The sequence below is a fragment of the Capricornis sumatraensis genome, chromosome X (assembly GCF_032405125.1).
Source record: "Capricornis sumatraensis isolate serow.1 chromosome X, serow.2, whole genome shotgun sequence".
NCBI lineage: Eukaryota > Metazoa > Chordata > Mammalia > Artiodactyla > Bovidae > Capricornis > Capricornis sumatraensis.
Genome location: NC_091092.1, coordinates 123,949,469 through 123,967,580, shown reverse-complemented (window position 1 = coordinate 123,967,580; position 18,112 = coordinate 123,949,469). Strand labels below are relative to the sequence as shown.

The following is an 18,112-nucleotide window of genomic DNA, read 5'->3' as shown; positions in this document are numbered from 1 at the left end:
AAATCAATATGTTTGGGATTGCCTGGTGTCTTACATTGGGTCTTCTTGAGGCAGAGTTGGAGATGAGGATTCACATTCAAATGATTTATGATTTATTCAGCAAGTGCTCCCAGGGGAAGCCAGCAGCGGAAAGAGGGAAGCCAGACTGGGAAGGGTAAGAGATGGACCCGGGTCCTGTTTCAGGGGAAGTCTCAGATAGTCTGATCCTGCAGGGAACTCTGGCATGCAAATTGTACCTTATACTCCATCCTGAACTGAAGCAAAGGAGCTGGGCTTTCACATTCCCGCTATAGTCAGTCGTTGGCTGAGGGCTGCTTGGCCGCCAGTGGAGCTGGGGGCGCAAGGCAGATAAACTCGCAAGGAAGGAGCTGTTTTGAGTGCACATAAGGTGTCCTAGTAGCCCTTGGGCAGGCCTTCAGAGTCTCAGGCGCTTGCCTTTAGAAAGGAAGAACAGAGATCCTGGAGAGAGATGTGCTGAAGTGATGAAAGGGATCTGGCCAGAGCCCTGCCATTGTGCTTACTCTTTGAGTAAGCTGTTCTTTTGTTTTGGTGAAACCCTGAATTGGGGGCATTGGAGGAGACATTTTCTTGAGGGCAAGGGTTGGCAAACCGTTTCTTTAAAGTAAAGGGCTAGAGAGTAAATATTTGAGACTTTGTGGACCACAGGGTTTCTCTCCCAACTCTTCAACTCTGCCATTATAGTGTAAAAGCAGCCATCTAAATGAGTCATGAAGATGAGTGGGCATGGCTCTGTGCCAGTGAAACTTGATTTATAGAAACAGATGGGGGGGTGGGGAAGCAGAGAGAAGATCTGGCCCAGAGGCCATAGTTTGCCCGTCCCTGCTGTGGAGCCTCCTTGTATGTACCTGAGACGGCTTTTTCCTTTATCCATTTCCTGTATCCTGCAAAACAGGGAATACGTGGTATGTCTATCAAAAGGATGGTTATGATGCATCTTCAATTAGTCTAGACCCCCTCCCTCCAATTTTTCTGGCATCCTAGCCGTCATTCCCAGGGTGGCACAGATAATCTCACTGAAGGGTGACTCATTTTATTGCTGCTAAAAATACTTTGTTCTCTCTTGTCTGTGAAATCAGACACAGACTTCTCAGCATGGCATTCGGGAAACCCTGGGAACAGGTCGAAGTTGATTTTCCTGCATTGTTTTCTGTCCACCATTTGTGCTTTCTAGTCCAGCTCCGTGCAACTACTCACCATCTCTCTAGCGTACGCTTTGTTTTTCATCTCCTTGACTTTGCCCCTGCTGGTTTCTCTCCTGGAATTCCTTCCTCTTAGTTCTATATTTTGAAATTCCAGCCATTCTCTGAGACTCAGTTTGATCCCCTTCTCCATTAAGCATTTTCCCCATGAGGAAATAGTATCTGCTCTGGACTTCATTAACAATATTGTCTATAAATACAGTTATCTATTTATAGATAATATTGTCTATATCTAAACCTTTATGTTGAATTATATAGTTCTTTGCTACATTCACTATACTTTTAACATATTGAGGGAAGGGACTTAGAGTTTTTTTAATTTCTTGTCCTTCGCAGTTGATTACATATAGTAGATATTCAGTAAATAGAGTTTTCAGATGAAGGTTACATTCTTACATCCTGTGATTATTAATGACTTAAGTGCTGAAATTCTGACATCATTTTTTTTTTCCTTTTTATAGGCAAGAGCTGTTTTGGCAAAAGTTGGCTATCCTGAGTTTATAATGAATGATACTCACATTAATGAAGACCTCAAGGCAGTAAGTGCTAAATTTACTATATTTCTTTTTTTTTTTTTTCTCCTGGCAAGTTGTACTGGTCTCATGCCTTTCTACTAACCCAAGTCTAGGCAATTAAATCTGGTTGTGCCATAAAGCACCAACTTTTCATTCATTCCTTGGCTAGATATGAGCCTCATTATGCCAGACATATCATAAGATTCAGAGCAGATTCACAGTAAAGCAAGTGTCAGAAAGAATGTGTACCTGAGTGGGTACCGTAAAGCAAATGAGTTTGGATTTGGTCTAATTTGATCATAAAGGAAAGAGTTAAGAAAACTGAGTATTTTACAATTAATGTACATGTTCTAATGGTGAATATATGATGTTTGTTGTTAAATAGTCTATGTGCTTCATTCATAGTAAATTATTAGTAATAAATCTTGCCTGTTGTGAGTTAACTTCATTAAACTTTATGAGTGTTTTGGCAAACTAAGTGCATATACATATGATTCTATAATTTATTGTGAATTGGACTGTATATTTATAGTAAGTTTCTGATGGAGAAATAATTTTTATTCTAATATTATGGGACATATATTTTTCAGTAGATACATTTGTTGCAGGCCTTTCTAATCATAACCACTGTCACTTGCTTTCCTACAGATAGTTCTGGTAAAGAACTTTTCTTCATCACAAAACCCCCTCTTTTTACCATTCACTAGATTTTCTTGAAAAAGTAGTTTTTTAAAAATTAATTAAATAACTATTGTTCTGTAATGTAGCTCTTTCCTGAGATTGTGGTTTAACAAGCAATCCTAGCTTTGTACATGAACATTGGAATTTTATAAGATCATCCAAAAGTGAGTGAAAACTTTAATTTGAAAGTTTCTCCATTGGGCTCCAAGATATGGCCTTCCAAAGTATTGATCTAGTTGCTGTAGAGGAAAATAATTGTGCTTCACAGTATCCCAAAGCTCTGACAGCCCATCTTATTACACATTGTTTGATCCTGAAAAATCTCACTATGACTATGATGATGAAAGATACTGACACATTTGCCACATTCATGTACATTATCTTTTAAACACCACACTGAACCTGTGAAATAAATGGTATTTATCTGGGTATTGCAGAAAAGGACATAGAGACTCAAAGTAGTTAATTGATTTCCTCAGTGCCCTCCAAGCATCAGAGCCAGGACTGAAATCTGGGTCTAGGGAACTCTGCTTGTAATCAGAGAAGGGGTTTTGCAGGGTTCTTGTCAGGCACCCCTGCCGGAGGAACAGAGGAGTGAGCTGAAGAGTGGATGGGAACTGCTTTCCCAGAGCTGGTTGGGTTGAGATGAGTGAGGATGGAGGTCATATTGTTAACTGGGTAAGAGCACAGCCTTTGGAGTGATTCTGGCACTTCCATTTACTAGTTATTTGAGCTTGTGCAAGTTTTTTTAATTTCAGTTGGCTTCCTTTTGGTTATCTAAAGACTGGAGATAATAATAGCCAAGTCTATTATTGTTGAAAAGATTAAGTGAGATTCATTTCAGTTGCTCAGTCATGTCCAACTCTTTGCGACCCCATGGACTGCAGCACGCCATGCCTCCCTGTCCATCACCAACTCCTGGAGCTTACTCAAACTCATGTCCATTGAGTCGGTGATGCCATCCAACCATCTCATTCTCTGTCATCCCCTTCTCCTCCTGCCCTCAATCTTTCCCAGCATCAGGGTCTTTTCAAATGAGTCAGTTCTTCACATCAGGTAGCCAAAGTATTGGAGTTTCAGCTTTAGCATCATTCCTTCCAATGAACACCCAGGACTGATCTCCTTTAGGATGAACTGTTGATCTCCTTGAGTCGAAGGGACTCTCAAGACTCTTCTCCAACACCACAGTTCAAAGGCATCAATTCTTCAGCCCTCAGCTTTCTTTATAGTCCAACTCTCACATCTATATATGACTACTGGAAAAACCATAGCTTTGACTAGATGGACCTTTGTTGGCAAAGTAATGTTTCTGCTTTCTAATATGCTGTCTAGGTTTGTCATAACTTTTCTTCCAAGGAGCAAGCATCTTTTAAATGAGATTAAATAAGTGTAAAAGCACCTAGCATAATGTCTGGCACATAAGTCATCTCCCTATAAATGATAGCTATAACTTAGCAGCAATGAGAACTATTATTGCTAAGAAGAGTATCACCAGGTCACAAAGTACCTCAGCAGGAGAACCTGGAGAATTACATGTGATTGGCAAACATCTCAAGTCAGGACTGCAGAGGAGGGGACTGCCCTGGTGGTCTAGTGGTTGAGAATCCATCTTCTAATACTGGGGACGTGGATTCGACCCCTGGTTGGGGAACTAAGATCCCACATGCTGTGGAGCAGCTAAGCCTGTGCACCACAGCTCCTGAGCCTGCACATTGGAACTGCTGAGCCCGTGTGCTCTGTGTGCACTAGAGAGAAGCCTGCACTGCTGCAGTGAAAGGTCCTGTGCACTGCAACTAAGACAACACAGCCAAAAATACTTATTTTGTAAAAAAAGAATGCAGATGAGAAGATTTGAGACGCAGTTTGTTGTAGTGGTTATGAGCATGGATCCTGGGATCAAAGTGTCTGGAGTTAAATCACTATTCTTCTGTTTTCTAGCTGTGCGACCTGAGGTAGGTTATACTATCTCTCTGTGCCTCAGTTTATTCATCTCAGTTTCCTCATATTAAAATGGAGATAGTAATAATCCTTGCCTTCAGTTCCGTTCAGTGCAGTTCAGTTGCTTAGTCATGTCTGACTCTTTGTGACCCGATGGACTGCAGCACACCAGGCTTCCCTGTCCATCACCAACTCTGTCCATGACCAGTCCCTGCCTACAGGGCTGCTAGGAGGCTCAGATAAGTTAACATAATTAAAGCATATAGAACTGGTCCTGGCACACAGGAAGCACTCTAGAAGTGTTAGTTATAGCTTCTTCAATTTTCACTTCTGATGGTAAATTATTTTGGTTTGGAGAAGTCATTACAAATTAACACATATAATATCCATGTGCCTGAAACTGATTTAAGAGGCTGCACAGATGGAACAGTCTGAAGCCTTAATCCAATAAGATAGCATTCAGGGCTCATTCACAGTGTTTAGTTGATCAAGTTTTGTTGGCAGTCTGCTGCTGTTTAAAGTGAATGCCCCAAATTTAAGAGTTCAGTAAATGTAGTACCTTTTGTGAAAAGAGACAAGACGCCAGACAGGATGCAGTGTTAGGTATATTTCCTCATGTCTCCACAGCCTGAACTGAAGACATTATACACCAAGATTTTAAAGTACTTTTGTAAAGAAATGGCTTTCATCTGACTCATTACTGAGATAGACACAATTACACCACAGAATTTCTAACAGTTTAAAAAAAGACAGTGAAAAAAATACAAATGCAAGAAGCAAAAAATCCATTTCTGTTCAGAAACTGATAAAGAAAACCTGAAAATAGGTGAAGGATGCTTGGTGTGATAGATAGTAACAGTGTCACCAAGGTTAATAGCAAAAGGACTAAAGTATTGCTGATATACAATGGGACTGTGTTTTCAGTTTTGAGAAATATGTAGATAAGGACTACTATAGGGCCTCTGAGAAATTTCTGGTAATACAAACTCTGAACAGGAAAGGCTGTTGCAAATGAAAAGCAGTTTACTTTATTTGTTGCAAGTAAAGATGTGATTTATCAGCCACAAACACAAAAGGAAAGATAGGGACTGGGGAATGGATTAGATAAAAGTCAAGGAGAAATTGATCATTGGAACATAGAGAAAGCAAGGGAATTCCAGAGAAATATCTACTTCTATTTCATTGATAAAGCCTTTGATTGTGTGGATCACAACACTTTGTGGAAAATTCTGAAAGATATGGGAATACCAGATCACCTTACCTGCCTCCTGAGAAACCTGTATGTGGGTCAAGAAGCAATAGTTAGAATGTTACATGGAACAACTAACTGGTTAAAAATTGGGAAAGGAGTGTGACAAGGCTGTATATTGTTACCCTTCTTATTTAACTTATATGCAGAGTACATCATGCGAAATGCCAGGCTAGGTGAATTGCAGGCTGGAATCAAAATTGTTGGGAGAAATATCCACAACTTCAGATATGCAGATGATACCACTCTAATGGCAGAGAGTGAAGAGGAGCTAAAGAGCCTCTTGATGAGGGTGAAAGAGGAGAGTGAAAAAGCTGGCTTAAAACTCAACATTCAAAAAACAAAGATCATGGCATCTGGTCTCATCACTTCATGGCAAATAGAAGCAAAAAAAGTGAAAGCAGTGGCAGATTTCATTTTCTTGGACTCCAAAATCAGTGTGGATGGTGACTGCAGCCATGAAATTAAAAGATGCTTGCTCCTTGGAAGGAAAGCTATGGCAAACCTAGACAGTGTATTAAAAAGCAAAGGCTTCACTTTGCTGACAAAGGTCTGTCTAGTCAAAGCTATGGTTTTTCCAGTAGTTATGTATGGATGTGAGCATTGGACCATAAAGAAAGCTGAGCACCAAAGAACTGATGTCTTTGAATTGTGGTGCTGAAGAAGACTCTTGAGAGTCCCCTGGACTGAAGGGAGATCAAACCAGTCAATCTTAAATGAAATCAACCCTGAATATTCATTGGAAGGGTTGATGGCCACCTGATGCAAAGAGCCAACTCATTGGAAAAGACCCTGATGCTGGGAAAGATTGAAGGCAACAGGAAAAGAAGGCAGCAGAGGATGAGATGGTTGGATAGCATCATGAACTCAATGGACATGAATTTGAACAAACTTTGGGAATCAGTGGAAGACAGAGAAGCCTAGCATGCTATAGTCTGGGGATTCATAAAGAATTGTACACAATTGAGTGACTGAGCAACAGCAGCAACAAGGAGAAAGGCTGAAAACTGAAGTTGGGGTCATGTGGAGATGAGAGCAAATGGAAAATGTAAAGAATTAGAAAAAAAATGTTTCTTCTGAGCATGACAAGGTAAACTAAGATAGCCAGCAAAGTATTTCTGAGCAGCAGTCTTTTTGTAGTCTTTTAAAAGAGCAAGAAAGGCAATGCCCTCTATGTGAACCTCCAGTAGTGTACAGGCTTCCCTGGTGGCTCAGATGCTGAACAATCTGCCTGCAATGCAGGAGACACAAGTTCAGTCCATGGGTCGGGAAGATCCCTTGGAGAAGGGAATGGCTACTCACTCTAGTATTCTTGCCCGGAGAACTCCATGGACAGAAAAGCCTGGTGGGCTACAGTCCATGGGATTGCAAAGAGTCAGACACGACTGAATGACTAACACACACACACCAGTAGTGTACAGGAAAGCCTGCTACTCAGCCAAAAAAGAAAGATATCAGTCTACGTTCAAATAAACCTTACCAAGTGTACCTTCACTGCTCCTTAATGGAGAGAGACACAAGAATGAGTTTTTCCCAATTTGGGGGAGATTTCTGTATCAGTCAGGAAAGCCAAACAACACTAGGTATTTCAAAGAGAGGAGATTTAATACAGGAAATAGGTTGGAAGGTGAGGTAAACCAGAGATTAATAACTTTTTCAGGAAGCAGTGATCTCCCTTGTGTCTAGGGATGCTAAAGGGAGGAGGTGGTGGTACCATCGAGGGCAAAGGAGGAACTGCCACTCCAGAATCATTGCTGGAAGAAAGGAGAAAGAGGAACCGCAGAGAACAAACACAGCATCCTTTCCCCTCCTGCCACCTGCTGGTTTCCCTCAGTGCCTCCTATTGGCAGGAAGCCAACTGGCAATGGCGCCTGGGAAACATGGTTTTCAGATTCACAGCCCAGCATTACAGAACCCAGTAAAAGGGCGTGCACGTATCTGAGAGACAATAGGTAAATAATCGAGCCCATTAGGCGCATCACTCACTGTTGTGAAAGCCAGTGGTGAATTACAGTAGGAGCTCAAGTCAGAATCATAGCTGGCATCCATTTACTTAGGAGAAGTGAGTGAGTCAAAGTTGCTCAGTCGTGTCTGACTCTTTGCGACCCCGTAGACTATACAGTCCATGGAATTGTCCAGGCCAGAATACTGGAGTGGGTAGCCTTTCCCTTCTCCAGGGGATCTTCCCAACCCAGGGATTGAACCCAGGTCTCCCACATTGCAGGCGGATTCTTTACCAGCTGAGCTATCAGACTTAGGAGAATAGGATGTGGGTAATTTTTCAGAGATCAGTGTTTCTGGTGAGTGATACACACATACATTTGATACATAGACATAAATATGTGAATAGAGATGTCTAGGTAATATGGGAACCCACATAATGTTCTCTGGGGCAGGTCTTGATCTGCTCTTACCAGTTAGATATGTGTGTTTATGTGTGAATATGTTTTATGTGTGCATAAATGACAGAGAGTGCTGCTGCCACTATGCAAGAGTGAGGTGATACTTAGGTGGAGTGCTCTAGAAAAACAGGTTGTTGAACCATTCTGTACTCCTTGGTAAAAGCACAAAATGAACCACTGTGGCCAACTGTCTCAAGTGATCTCTGGCCCTCATGACCCTGGAAAGGCAAGAATGGGCACTGGAGGGAGGTGCACTGGTGCCCACCAGCCTTGTAGCCCATCCCCCATCCCTCCTGCACACCAGCCTCCATCTTCAGTGCTCCGCTGGCTACAGCAGACCACGACTTCCCTTTATCCCCAGTGGTGGCAGCAGGCCGTCCGGTTTCATCTGGTTCCTGGTTGGTGTGGTAGTTGATGCTCCCTCAGAGTCACCCTTACGTGGCTGTTTGTGGGAATTCTATCTTCTGCAGTGTTCTGTACATATAGGTTGTTAAACATTGTGAACACCATCCCTGTATGTAGGTGTGTATATATGTATACATACATAACCACTTACAGCAAAGCCATCTAAACACAGCGATCTTGCATATTACTTTGCTATTTAAATAAAGGAAAACATAATTCTAAAATCTGGATTCCATTGAAGTTTTCACAGTTCTTTGCTGCCTAAAATAAAATCTTTCCTAGAGGTGTCTGGATATATCGCTGAGTACGTTTGAATGGGTTAACTTAAAAAGTAGTTTAGAATCTGTACTTCCCGTTGGCTCATGTAGTATCTTGCAAGTGAAAGTAAAGTTGCTAAGTTGTGTCTGACTCTTTGTGACCCCATGGACTGTAGCCTCCAGGCTCCTCCATCCATGGGATTTTCCAGGCAAGAGTGCTGGAGTGGGTTGCCATCTCCTTCTCCAAATGTCTTATCAACTTGTATTTACTGATCCTACAGAGAAGCTGAATACATTGCCTTGTTTTGCCCTTATTATGTGCTCCACACCTTTGAGAAAGGTAATAGCTTTATTCTTCTATTTAGTCTGTTGCATTTGGTGCTGAGCATCCAGGATAGGGTGTCCACCAAGAGAAAGTCAGATTCCCCTAGATTTTATCTTCTGGACAGCTATTCTTAAAAAATGACATGAGAGCCCCAATAAAAGTCCGGAGATACAATTGATTGAAAGTCATTATCAACTTGACCTAGACTGTCACCAGTAACTGAAAGGACAAGAGACTTTTGAGCCAATTATTGTCACTTTCAAAGTTAAAACATTTTGGGGGAAGATCACAAGTGGTTCTGAAATATTCATGCACATTCATTCTTATTGCTATCTCTACAACAAGCAGAACTTTCCCAATGGTTGCTAGGTTTCATAGTTTTTTCTCCTTCAGGATCCTAGTGAAATACTTGAAATTATCACAGTATTATCACATGATGGAAAATTTGAGAAATAGAGAAAAGGAATGAAAAAAACCCTGAATGTTGGTATTCAAACATAAGAATACATACTTCTGTTTTAGTGTGTTATTTTCTCTTTCCATTTTTGTATAGCTGCAGTTGATGCTTATATATAATTTTGTACACTGACCTTTACAGTTGATAGATTGTTTTGTCCTTGTCTTCCATAGCCTTCATTACCATTATTTTAACAGCTGTCTGACAGTAAGTAAACTGTACCCTGATTTATTTAATCACAGCTTCTCCTCCTCCTTCCCTGTGCTCTTTCTGTTGAATCATCAGTTTTCTTATTAGGGCCAGTGAAAATAACACTGAAGTAGGAGCCTAATGATGTGGACTGAATGACTTAGCCAGGCTCCCTAATCCCTCCATCTCTGTTTCCCATATGGCCCTTTCCTATCCCCAAACACTCAACCTGTCTTACAGGAGAAGGTAAAAATTATCCCCTATTACCTGTGATTTCCATTGAATAAATGGCAACCCACTCCAGTATTCTTGCCTGGAGAATCCTGTGGACAGGGCAGCCTGGTGGGCTGCTGTCCATAGGGTCGCATAGAGTCAGACATGACTGAAGCGACTTAGCATGCATGCATGCACTGGAGAAGGAAATGGCAACCCACTCCAGTATTCTTGCCTGGAGAATCCCAGGGACAGAGGAGTTTGGTGGGCTGCTGTCTCTGGGGTCGCACAGTCGGACACGACTGAAGCAACTTAGCAGCAGCAGCATTATCTGTGATTTCCATTGAATAAATAGAATAGATCAACCAAACCAGGCTAAGAAATAGAAGCTATGCTCAGTTTAATAATAAAAACAACTTAAAATGTACCCTCGGAACATAGGTAAGCTGTTGGCACATTATCATTATTTGCCTCCAAGTTTTTTTCTCCATGATCATTTCCATGGCTATGGTAGGACCATATTTATTTAAAGTATTTTTAGACTTGGAACTCCTTTTTTTTTTTTTAAGAAAATTTTGCATGTAACAGCTGTAGAACAACCTGCATGTCAAGGTTTTTTTCTTCTTTCCCCCAAATGGAACAGGAAAGTACCATTAGCAAACTCTTCTAAAAGTAACAAGTGACCCCATTGATAGTACAAAAGAAGTTAGTATATTTGAAGCAAATTCCTTTGGGAGCATTTTCCAGAACATGCTCTGAACCCAAGAACATATCTGAATTTTCTATCAGTTGCAATCATATTCTAAAAATTCTGACAGAGCTGTGTTGGGAACGAAAGCTAAAAAATAATGAAACAGTGGACACATCTTTTAACTGTGTGATCTGGGAATGTATTAGGATTGCTAGTTAAGGTCATTTATTTGAACAAGGAATTTACTCTGTTTCATCTGAGGCTGAGTATAAACATCTACCTAAAATGCAATTGATTTTTAAGATTCCTCTTTATTATAAAGCATTTCAAACATCAGAAAAGCATATAAAATCATACTTTGAACACCTCAAGCTTTAACATATATCAAACATACTTCCCATATTAGCTGTATTCATGCATACATACATTTTAAATGAATAAAGCAGATACATTGGAAATTCTTTGTGTAATCCTCCTTGATCTAATGTCCTTCCCTGCCTGTCTCCTTCCCCCCAGGCTGTCTTCTTCCCTAGATATCCTCTCTTGAATTCAGTGTTTCTCATTCTCATGCATTTCTTTATGCTTCTGCTACATACATATGTGCCCATAAACAACATACAGTATTATTTAATTAGTTTAAAAATTTAAAGTTCTGTAATGCATACAACTAGACTAATGTTCTCAGCATTGCCTTTGAAATTATTTCATGTTCACACATAGAGACAATTTGTTTAGACTTCTGTGCTGTATTCTATTAGGTGACTATACCTTGGTTTATTTATCAGCCACCACCCCTAAGAGGATTGAAAGTGAAGTCGCTCAGTCGTGTCGAACTCTTTGTGACCCCATGGACGGTAGCCCACCAGGCTCTTCCGTCCATGGGATTTTCCAGGCAAGAATACTGGAGTGCGTTGCCATTTCCTTCTCCAGGGGATCTTCTCGACCCAGGGATCGGACCCAGGGATCGAACCCAGGTCTCCCACATTGCAAGCAGACGCTTTAACCTCTGAGCCACCAGGGAAGCCCAAGAGGATTGAGGGAGGGACAGTTTGAAGTCTTATCTCTATAACTTGTTGGCCAGCTGGATTGCCAAAGATGCCAGGATTTGATCCTTTCATTCCTGCCTTTCTCACTCTCTGTGGCTTTAGTTGTTTTCTTCTTTTCTGTATATATTGGCATGGTCCCCTGGAAGGATTGCTAAGATGAGTAATTAAAGTTAAGCTAAGATGAGTAACAAAAGTTACTCTGCAGACAAAATGAATATCCATGATATGTTAGGGAAAAGAGGAACTTGAGCCAGACATTGGCCAACAAACAGGCTGTTGTCAAGTTTATAACTGTCAAGTTGTATATATTCATTCGTATCTGTGATGTGATGCCTCTGGGTCTCATATACCTTCATTTGCTGTATTTTAATTTTTTGCTTTTAAGAATATCATGGCTTAAATTTACAAAAATTTTACAGCTAATAAAATATGATTACTCTGGATTATTTGCTTCTTCAAATGTGTATTATCCTTATTTTATTCACTACATTTTAATATATTTAAAACCGAAGTATCAGGGAGCACTACAAACCATTGCTTTTACTGTTATACAGATACTATTTACGATATTTAAGTACTGCTAGTTTTATAGATAGTGCCTATAGAATTAAAACTGTCTGCCATTCTCCTTCCAACAAAAAGGAACTCAAGAATCAATTATGTCTTTTTCCCTAGTTTAATAGATAGCATTGTTGTGAGCTATCAACTTCCTGTTTTTCTATGTAAGCTATATATGCTTTGCTTCTGTCATTTCATGAATTTTTAGTGACCAGATCATTTTTGAGTGTTGATAGATAATTTCAGTTAATAATTAAATTATTCTAGTGACTCTTAGGGTAGAAAATCAGTCTGAATCACTTTCATTTTTTTTCCATTCATGAGCAAATACTGATTACAATAAATTGGATTTTGCCATTTGGCTAAATTATCATCTATGAACTAAACGAGGTTTCAGCTGACTAAACTGAGTGTTATTAGAAGAACCTATATGACAGATAAATAAAGTACAGATTTTTTAAAAAGATTAAGAAGTCATGTGGGCAAAGAAATTTGAAACCTAATATGTTCTGTAAAGGTTAAAGTAGATTTTTCAGTTATAAAGCAAATGAAATGCATTGTAAATTAGTGAAGCTTCTCTTATTTTTTTAAAAATGTAATCCAGAATTGACCATATTGATTTTTGAGCTTTTTATTTTAAGAGAAAAATCACTGAGGTGAAATTTCATGGTTTTGTGAATACTGGTTAACCGGTGATGGCTGAGAGATGATGCGAGGAGTGCAGTGTCTCTGCTGGCTGCTCTTTTGTGTGCTGAATTCTTTTTTTTTTTAGAGCCATCTCTTATTTACACTTAGAACAGTGATGGTTGTGGTTTGTTTTATTCAGATCAAGTTTTCAGAATCTGACTACTTTGGCAACGTCCTGCAAACCCGCAAGTATTTAGCACAGACTGATTTCTTCTGGCTGAGAAAAGCTGTTCCCAAAACAGAGTGAGTAAAAAAAAAAAAAAGAAGAAATTAAAAGTGAAATAGATAAATATGTTGATGGGTAGTGGAGTCTCTTTAGAACAAACTTTGTAATTCCCCTCAAGTCAGAGTAGCTGGCTTGCTAATTATTTTGGTTTGGCAAAATCTGTGTTACCTTTTAGCAACTCTTATTTCTGATGTTGTATGAATCAGTTGTTCAATCTCGTTATGACTTCCCCACTCCTAGCATCAATACATATCAAAAGAAGGCTAGTTAAGATACAAATGTTCAAATCATTTCCAGATCTCATTGTGAGTGTGTGTGTGTATATATATTTATAAAAACAAATAAATTGCTCTAGAATTTCACACTCAGGCAGAAATTTTTGAAGATCTTAAAACAAATATCTAAAAAATAACGTATGATTACAAATGTAGAAATAATTGTATACAGACACACCTCATTTTATTACACTTGGCTTTATCAAACTTTGCAGACAGTGCATTTTTTACAAATTGAAGTTTTGTGGCAACCCTCTGTTGTCAGATGAAGTTTAGCATTTTTTCATGATAAAGTATTTTTAAATTAAGGTATATATATGTTTAGATATAATGCCATCGCACACTTCGTAGACTACAGTATAGTATAAATGTAACTTTTATATGCACTGGGAAACCAAAAACAATTTTGTGATGTTTGCTTTATTATGGCGATCTCTCACGGAACTCACAATCTCTGAGGTATGCCTGTGGTTATGGAATAACTCTAGGATATTTGTTGAGCTAATGCATATCAAAGAACTGATAGCTCTGGTTATTTTCCTTCAGTAGCAGTTGTGATTTATACCGCTCTTCCCAGCTACTGGTAGAAAACTTGTTACAGGTGGGGAGGTTTCACTAGGAACTTTTGGGGTCAGGGCCAGTTGTGATTCTCAATGATCATGATGATGACAGGAACTAAAAATTATTATGTGTTTATAATGTTCTGGAAAGTGACTTATATATTTTAATTCATATTTATCCTCTAGTCAGTTCTGTGAGGTGTTGGTTCTATTTATTAGCCCCATTTTACAAAATGAACAAGAGGCTTACAACCGAGAAATTCTTCAGCTCAGGTTTACATTACTTTCCGTTCTGCCTGTTGATATTTGTACTCTGTTCTGCTGTGACCCAGTTCTCCAAGGTTGTTTTCTGTGTCTTCTCCAGATTGGGTAATTTCTTTTGAGCCATCTTTAAATTTACCAGTTCTTTCTTCTGCATTCTCAAATTTGCTTGTGACTCATTAACACATTTTTTTGTTTTGATTTTTGTACTTTTCAACTCCAAAAGTTCCATTTGCTTTTTAAAAAAATAGTTTCTATTTCTTTGTTAAGATTCTTTATTGTCATTTGTCATCATATTCTCCATTAATTGTTTGAATATTTGAGCTAATATTTTTATTTTTATTATTTGAGCTAATAATTTTCAATGGCTGCTCTCAAGTCTTTGCTAAATCTAGCATCTGGGCTCACTCAGTCAGTTTTTATTGATTGCTTTTTTTCCTTTTGTACACTTTTTCTTCTAGCATTTTTTGTCATTGTTGAAAATGACGTTTTCGATCATGTATTGTAGCAACTGTGGATTCTGATTTATTTTTCTGAGGTTTTTTAAAAAGTAATTTTCCTGGACTTACTCTATAGAATCTGTCTTGGCTACAGTTTGTGGCCATGGATGTCTCCACTCTTGAAATTCTTATTTTTGTTTTTTAGCCCCACTCCATGAATGCTGTCTCCGTGTCTACATAGCTTAGTCCTCTGCCAGTTGGTCTGTGTCAGAGTTCGGAGTGCATTCCAAGTCACAAGCCGTTCTCAATCACCCTTGCAGTTTACTTTCCACTGGTCTCTGTGGGGTCTCCTCTGTACACATGCCTAATTTCCCACCTAGCCAGGGATGTGTGGAGAGCTTATATCCACGCTTCTGTGACTCAGTTACACTATCTCCCTTTTACATTTCTGGCTGCTCTATCACTTTCCCCAATAGGAACTGTAACTTCAGGGGAACAAAGGTGTGGGTTTTCCTCATTTGTTTTCTACCAAGTTTATCACTTCTAGCTGACAGAGCTGCAGCTTTCTACCATGACCCCAAGTGAGCTCATCCCCTGTGGCAGCAAAGCTGCTGATTTTCCAGCCAGTCCTATCATAGTCAAATAAGTTCTGATCAAACTGGGAGGGATGGGAGGAGTCCTGGGCAAGAAGGCCACAGACTCCTGTTCTACTTCTTCTTAAGTTCTGGCCGTTTTTCAATGTGTTGCTTGCCTTCAGTCAGTCTCCAGGGCCCTAAAATGGTTGCTTGTTGACAATTTTGTCCATTTTTATACCTGGTTTTGGTGGAAAGGATTTGTTGACCTTTTCATATGTCATAGCTGGGAGCCTGACTTCTGTGGCCCAATGTTTTTTTCATGGCCCATATGTTACCCTTGGCTGATAATTCTGGTCTCCAGATTTTTCACTGGCTTTTTTATGCTCTCTGGGTCTCTCATTACTCTCTCTTCCAACTCCCACCTCTGTTCCAGCCTCTAGGAAAAACTCTAGGCCCTTGACCATCCCTTGGCTTAAGGCTATGATTATTGCCTCTCCCTCTTAGCCACGGCTCCCATCTAGCCCTCCTGCCCTCTGCCCTTCAAATCTTTTTACAGCATCCATCTGCAAAGTATAAGTATTTAACTTTAAGGAGTAGGCCTGAAGCTGAACTCTTCCGCTTACCTATCCCTCACTCCACTCAGAAGCCCAAAGAAAGGAAGCAGAAGGCTTTGGAACTTCTTTGGAAATTATGCATAGCTGATGTGTAGCCAACTTGCCCCACTGTCCTTCATTTTCTCTTCTCATCACAGTATTGAAGGGCATCTTGCCTGTTTCATTCTAATCTGAACTATTCAACAGAAATTTTAGATTTAGGATTCTTAAACTAGCTTTTCAAATCTCACAGCTTCACATATTAGTATCTCAGTGAGCAGCTACATGTAATAAGTAAAGTGTTCTGCCCCATCAGGTCTACTTCAGATAAGTTCAAACTCTTGTTTTTGCAACTTATGAAAAATTCAAGCTTCTCACCAGTATTTTTGTGAACTCTCAGGGTCTTCTCAGGGTTTCTTCTATATTTGAGATGCTGCCAAGTTAATTTTTAAAATTTCAAAATGTCATTATTCATTTGGATGTGTAGCAAGGCCTGGTTTGCTAATTTAAAAACTCCTAAATGTGCCATTTTTAACATCATCCTAAAATGCCGATGGGCTGTAAGACTCTAATGGCCTTGACTATTTTTAATATTTATGCCTCGGAAAAGTGCTGACTGACTGTGGGCTTAAGCAAACTGTGTGATTTGTGTCTTTTCCTTCTCTGTCAATGAAAACAAATACCTCTTTCACAAGAACATTAAATTGGTTAATGTTTCTGGAAAAGTTCTGCTGGAATGAAAATCAGTGCAGTGCTAGTCATTCTTCAGACCATATGTCTTATTTCAGGGAAAACAACATTAAGAAATTTAAGATTCTCTTTGCATGGTACAGTGGTATGATAGACTTTTTTTTTTAATAAGAAGTTTCGGGTGGGTCCTTTTCAGGCATTGTGGCGAATTTTAGCTTCATGATACCTGGTAACTGTAATTGACATCTTTTTAGGTCTGCAAATTCAGGAGTTAATTGAGTGAGGATGATTCTGGAGTAGCTCCACTACACTGGTTTTCTTTGAACAGCACATCGTGGTTATATTTCCACAAAGCTCTGAAATAAACGTTTTGCTTCTTTGTGGGTATAGGAGATAAACACCCTTTATCTTTCATTTTCATGGAATCCATTTTAGCTGCACTGATGTGCATTAAGAAGTTTCTAACACGATGGGGAATGTCAGCAAGAATGAAATTAATTGGGTGGTCATCCCTGAAGGTACGTATTTAGGGGTTTGGTTCTCAGAATTGTCAGTTCATCAGCTTGCTTAAAAATAGAGGATTTACTTCACTGCTCAGCTTGAGTCAAAAGTAATTTCTTTCCCTTAGGATCCTCTTTCTTTGACAGAAGTGATTTTAAGCCAGCCTCCCTATTAACTCACTCTCATTCTACTGTGACTAGACATGTCTGGTTTTCTTTTTTCCTCTAGCTTCTGAAAAATTTGTAAAAATACATCAAATGTCTCTACAGATTATGGTCCTGCCCAGAATTAGCCACAGCATGGAATGGGACGGATGCAATCTGCAGGATATGAGAAATAAAGCAGTAAATACTCTATGGTTTTCCCATTCCACATTCCCCTAAACTATCTTTGAGAGTTAATAGGTAAAATGCGAAACTTTAGCTTGACATATATCTATTTTATATTGTTCAAAGAAATCAGAGTATCAGTGTCTTTTCCTGTAGATTTTTGCATTTCATCATCATATTCCTTTCACATATCCCACTGTCCAGTACAATTTCATCTCCATATATTTTTGAAATTTATACGAGACCTTTTTCATACCTCATCTACTAAATCCTTCCCCAAATACAGACTGTAGGAACATGGTAAAGACATAACAAAAAGAATTTAAAGCACTTGAATGACACCCTTTGTTTATTTAAGTAGATGTATACATAGCGATGGGCTTCCCTGGTGGCTCAGCGGTAAAGATTCCACTTGCATTGCAGAAGGTGCAGGAGACATGGGTTTGATCCCTGGGTGGGGAAGATCCCCTGGAGGAGGGCATGGCAACCCACTCCAGTATTCTTGCTTGGAGAATCCCATGGATAGAGAAGCCTGGCGAGCTACAGTCCATAGGGTCACAAAGAGTCGGACATGACTAAAACGACTGAGCATGCACGCATGCATACATAGCAATGCAATGATTTAAACAGATTTTAATGAATTTTTGCTCAGCTTATACCACTTAGGCAATAGTCTTAGTCCAAGAGGAGCTTAAAATCTTGTTGGGAGGTAAGTTGTGCAAACTCATATTCTTTCAGGGCCCAATCAGTTAACACATGTTGACCTAGACATGGTAGGGAGTGACGGAGACCATGGAGAACTAGGATTGACTGCATGCCTCATTTGAAG

The 18,112-nt window shown here is 39.5% G+C and overlaps 1 protein-coding gene across 2 annotated transcripts in view; it reads left to right on the top strand.

The window, feature by feature from the left end:
- Positions 1–18,112, top strand: part of PHEX (phosphate regulating endopeptidase X-linked) — a 203,054-nt gene that overhangs the window by 133,122 nt on the left and 51,820 nt on the right. For both annotated transcript variants that reach the window (XM_068962504.1, XM_068962505.1), the window contains exons 13-14: positions 1,682–1,759; positions 12,973–13,076. In XM_068962504.1, the coding sequence (XP_068818605.1) occupies positions 1,682–1,759; positions 12,973–13,076 (182 nt within the window). The remainder of the gene's footprint in view (positions 1–1,681; positions 1,760–12,972; positions 13,077–18,112) is intronic.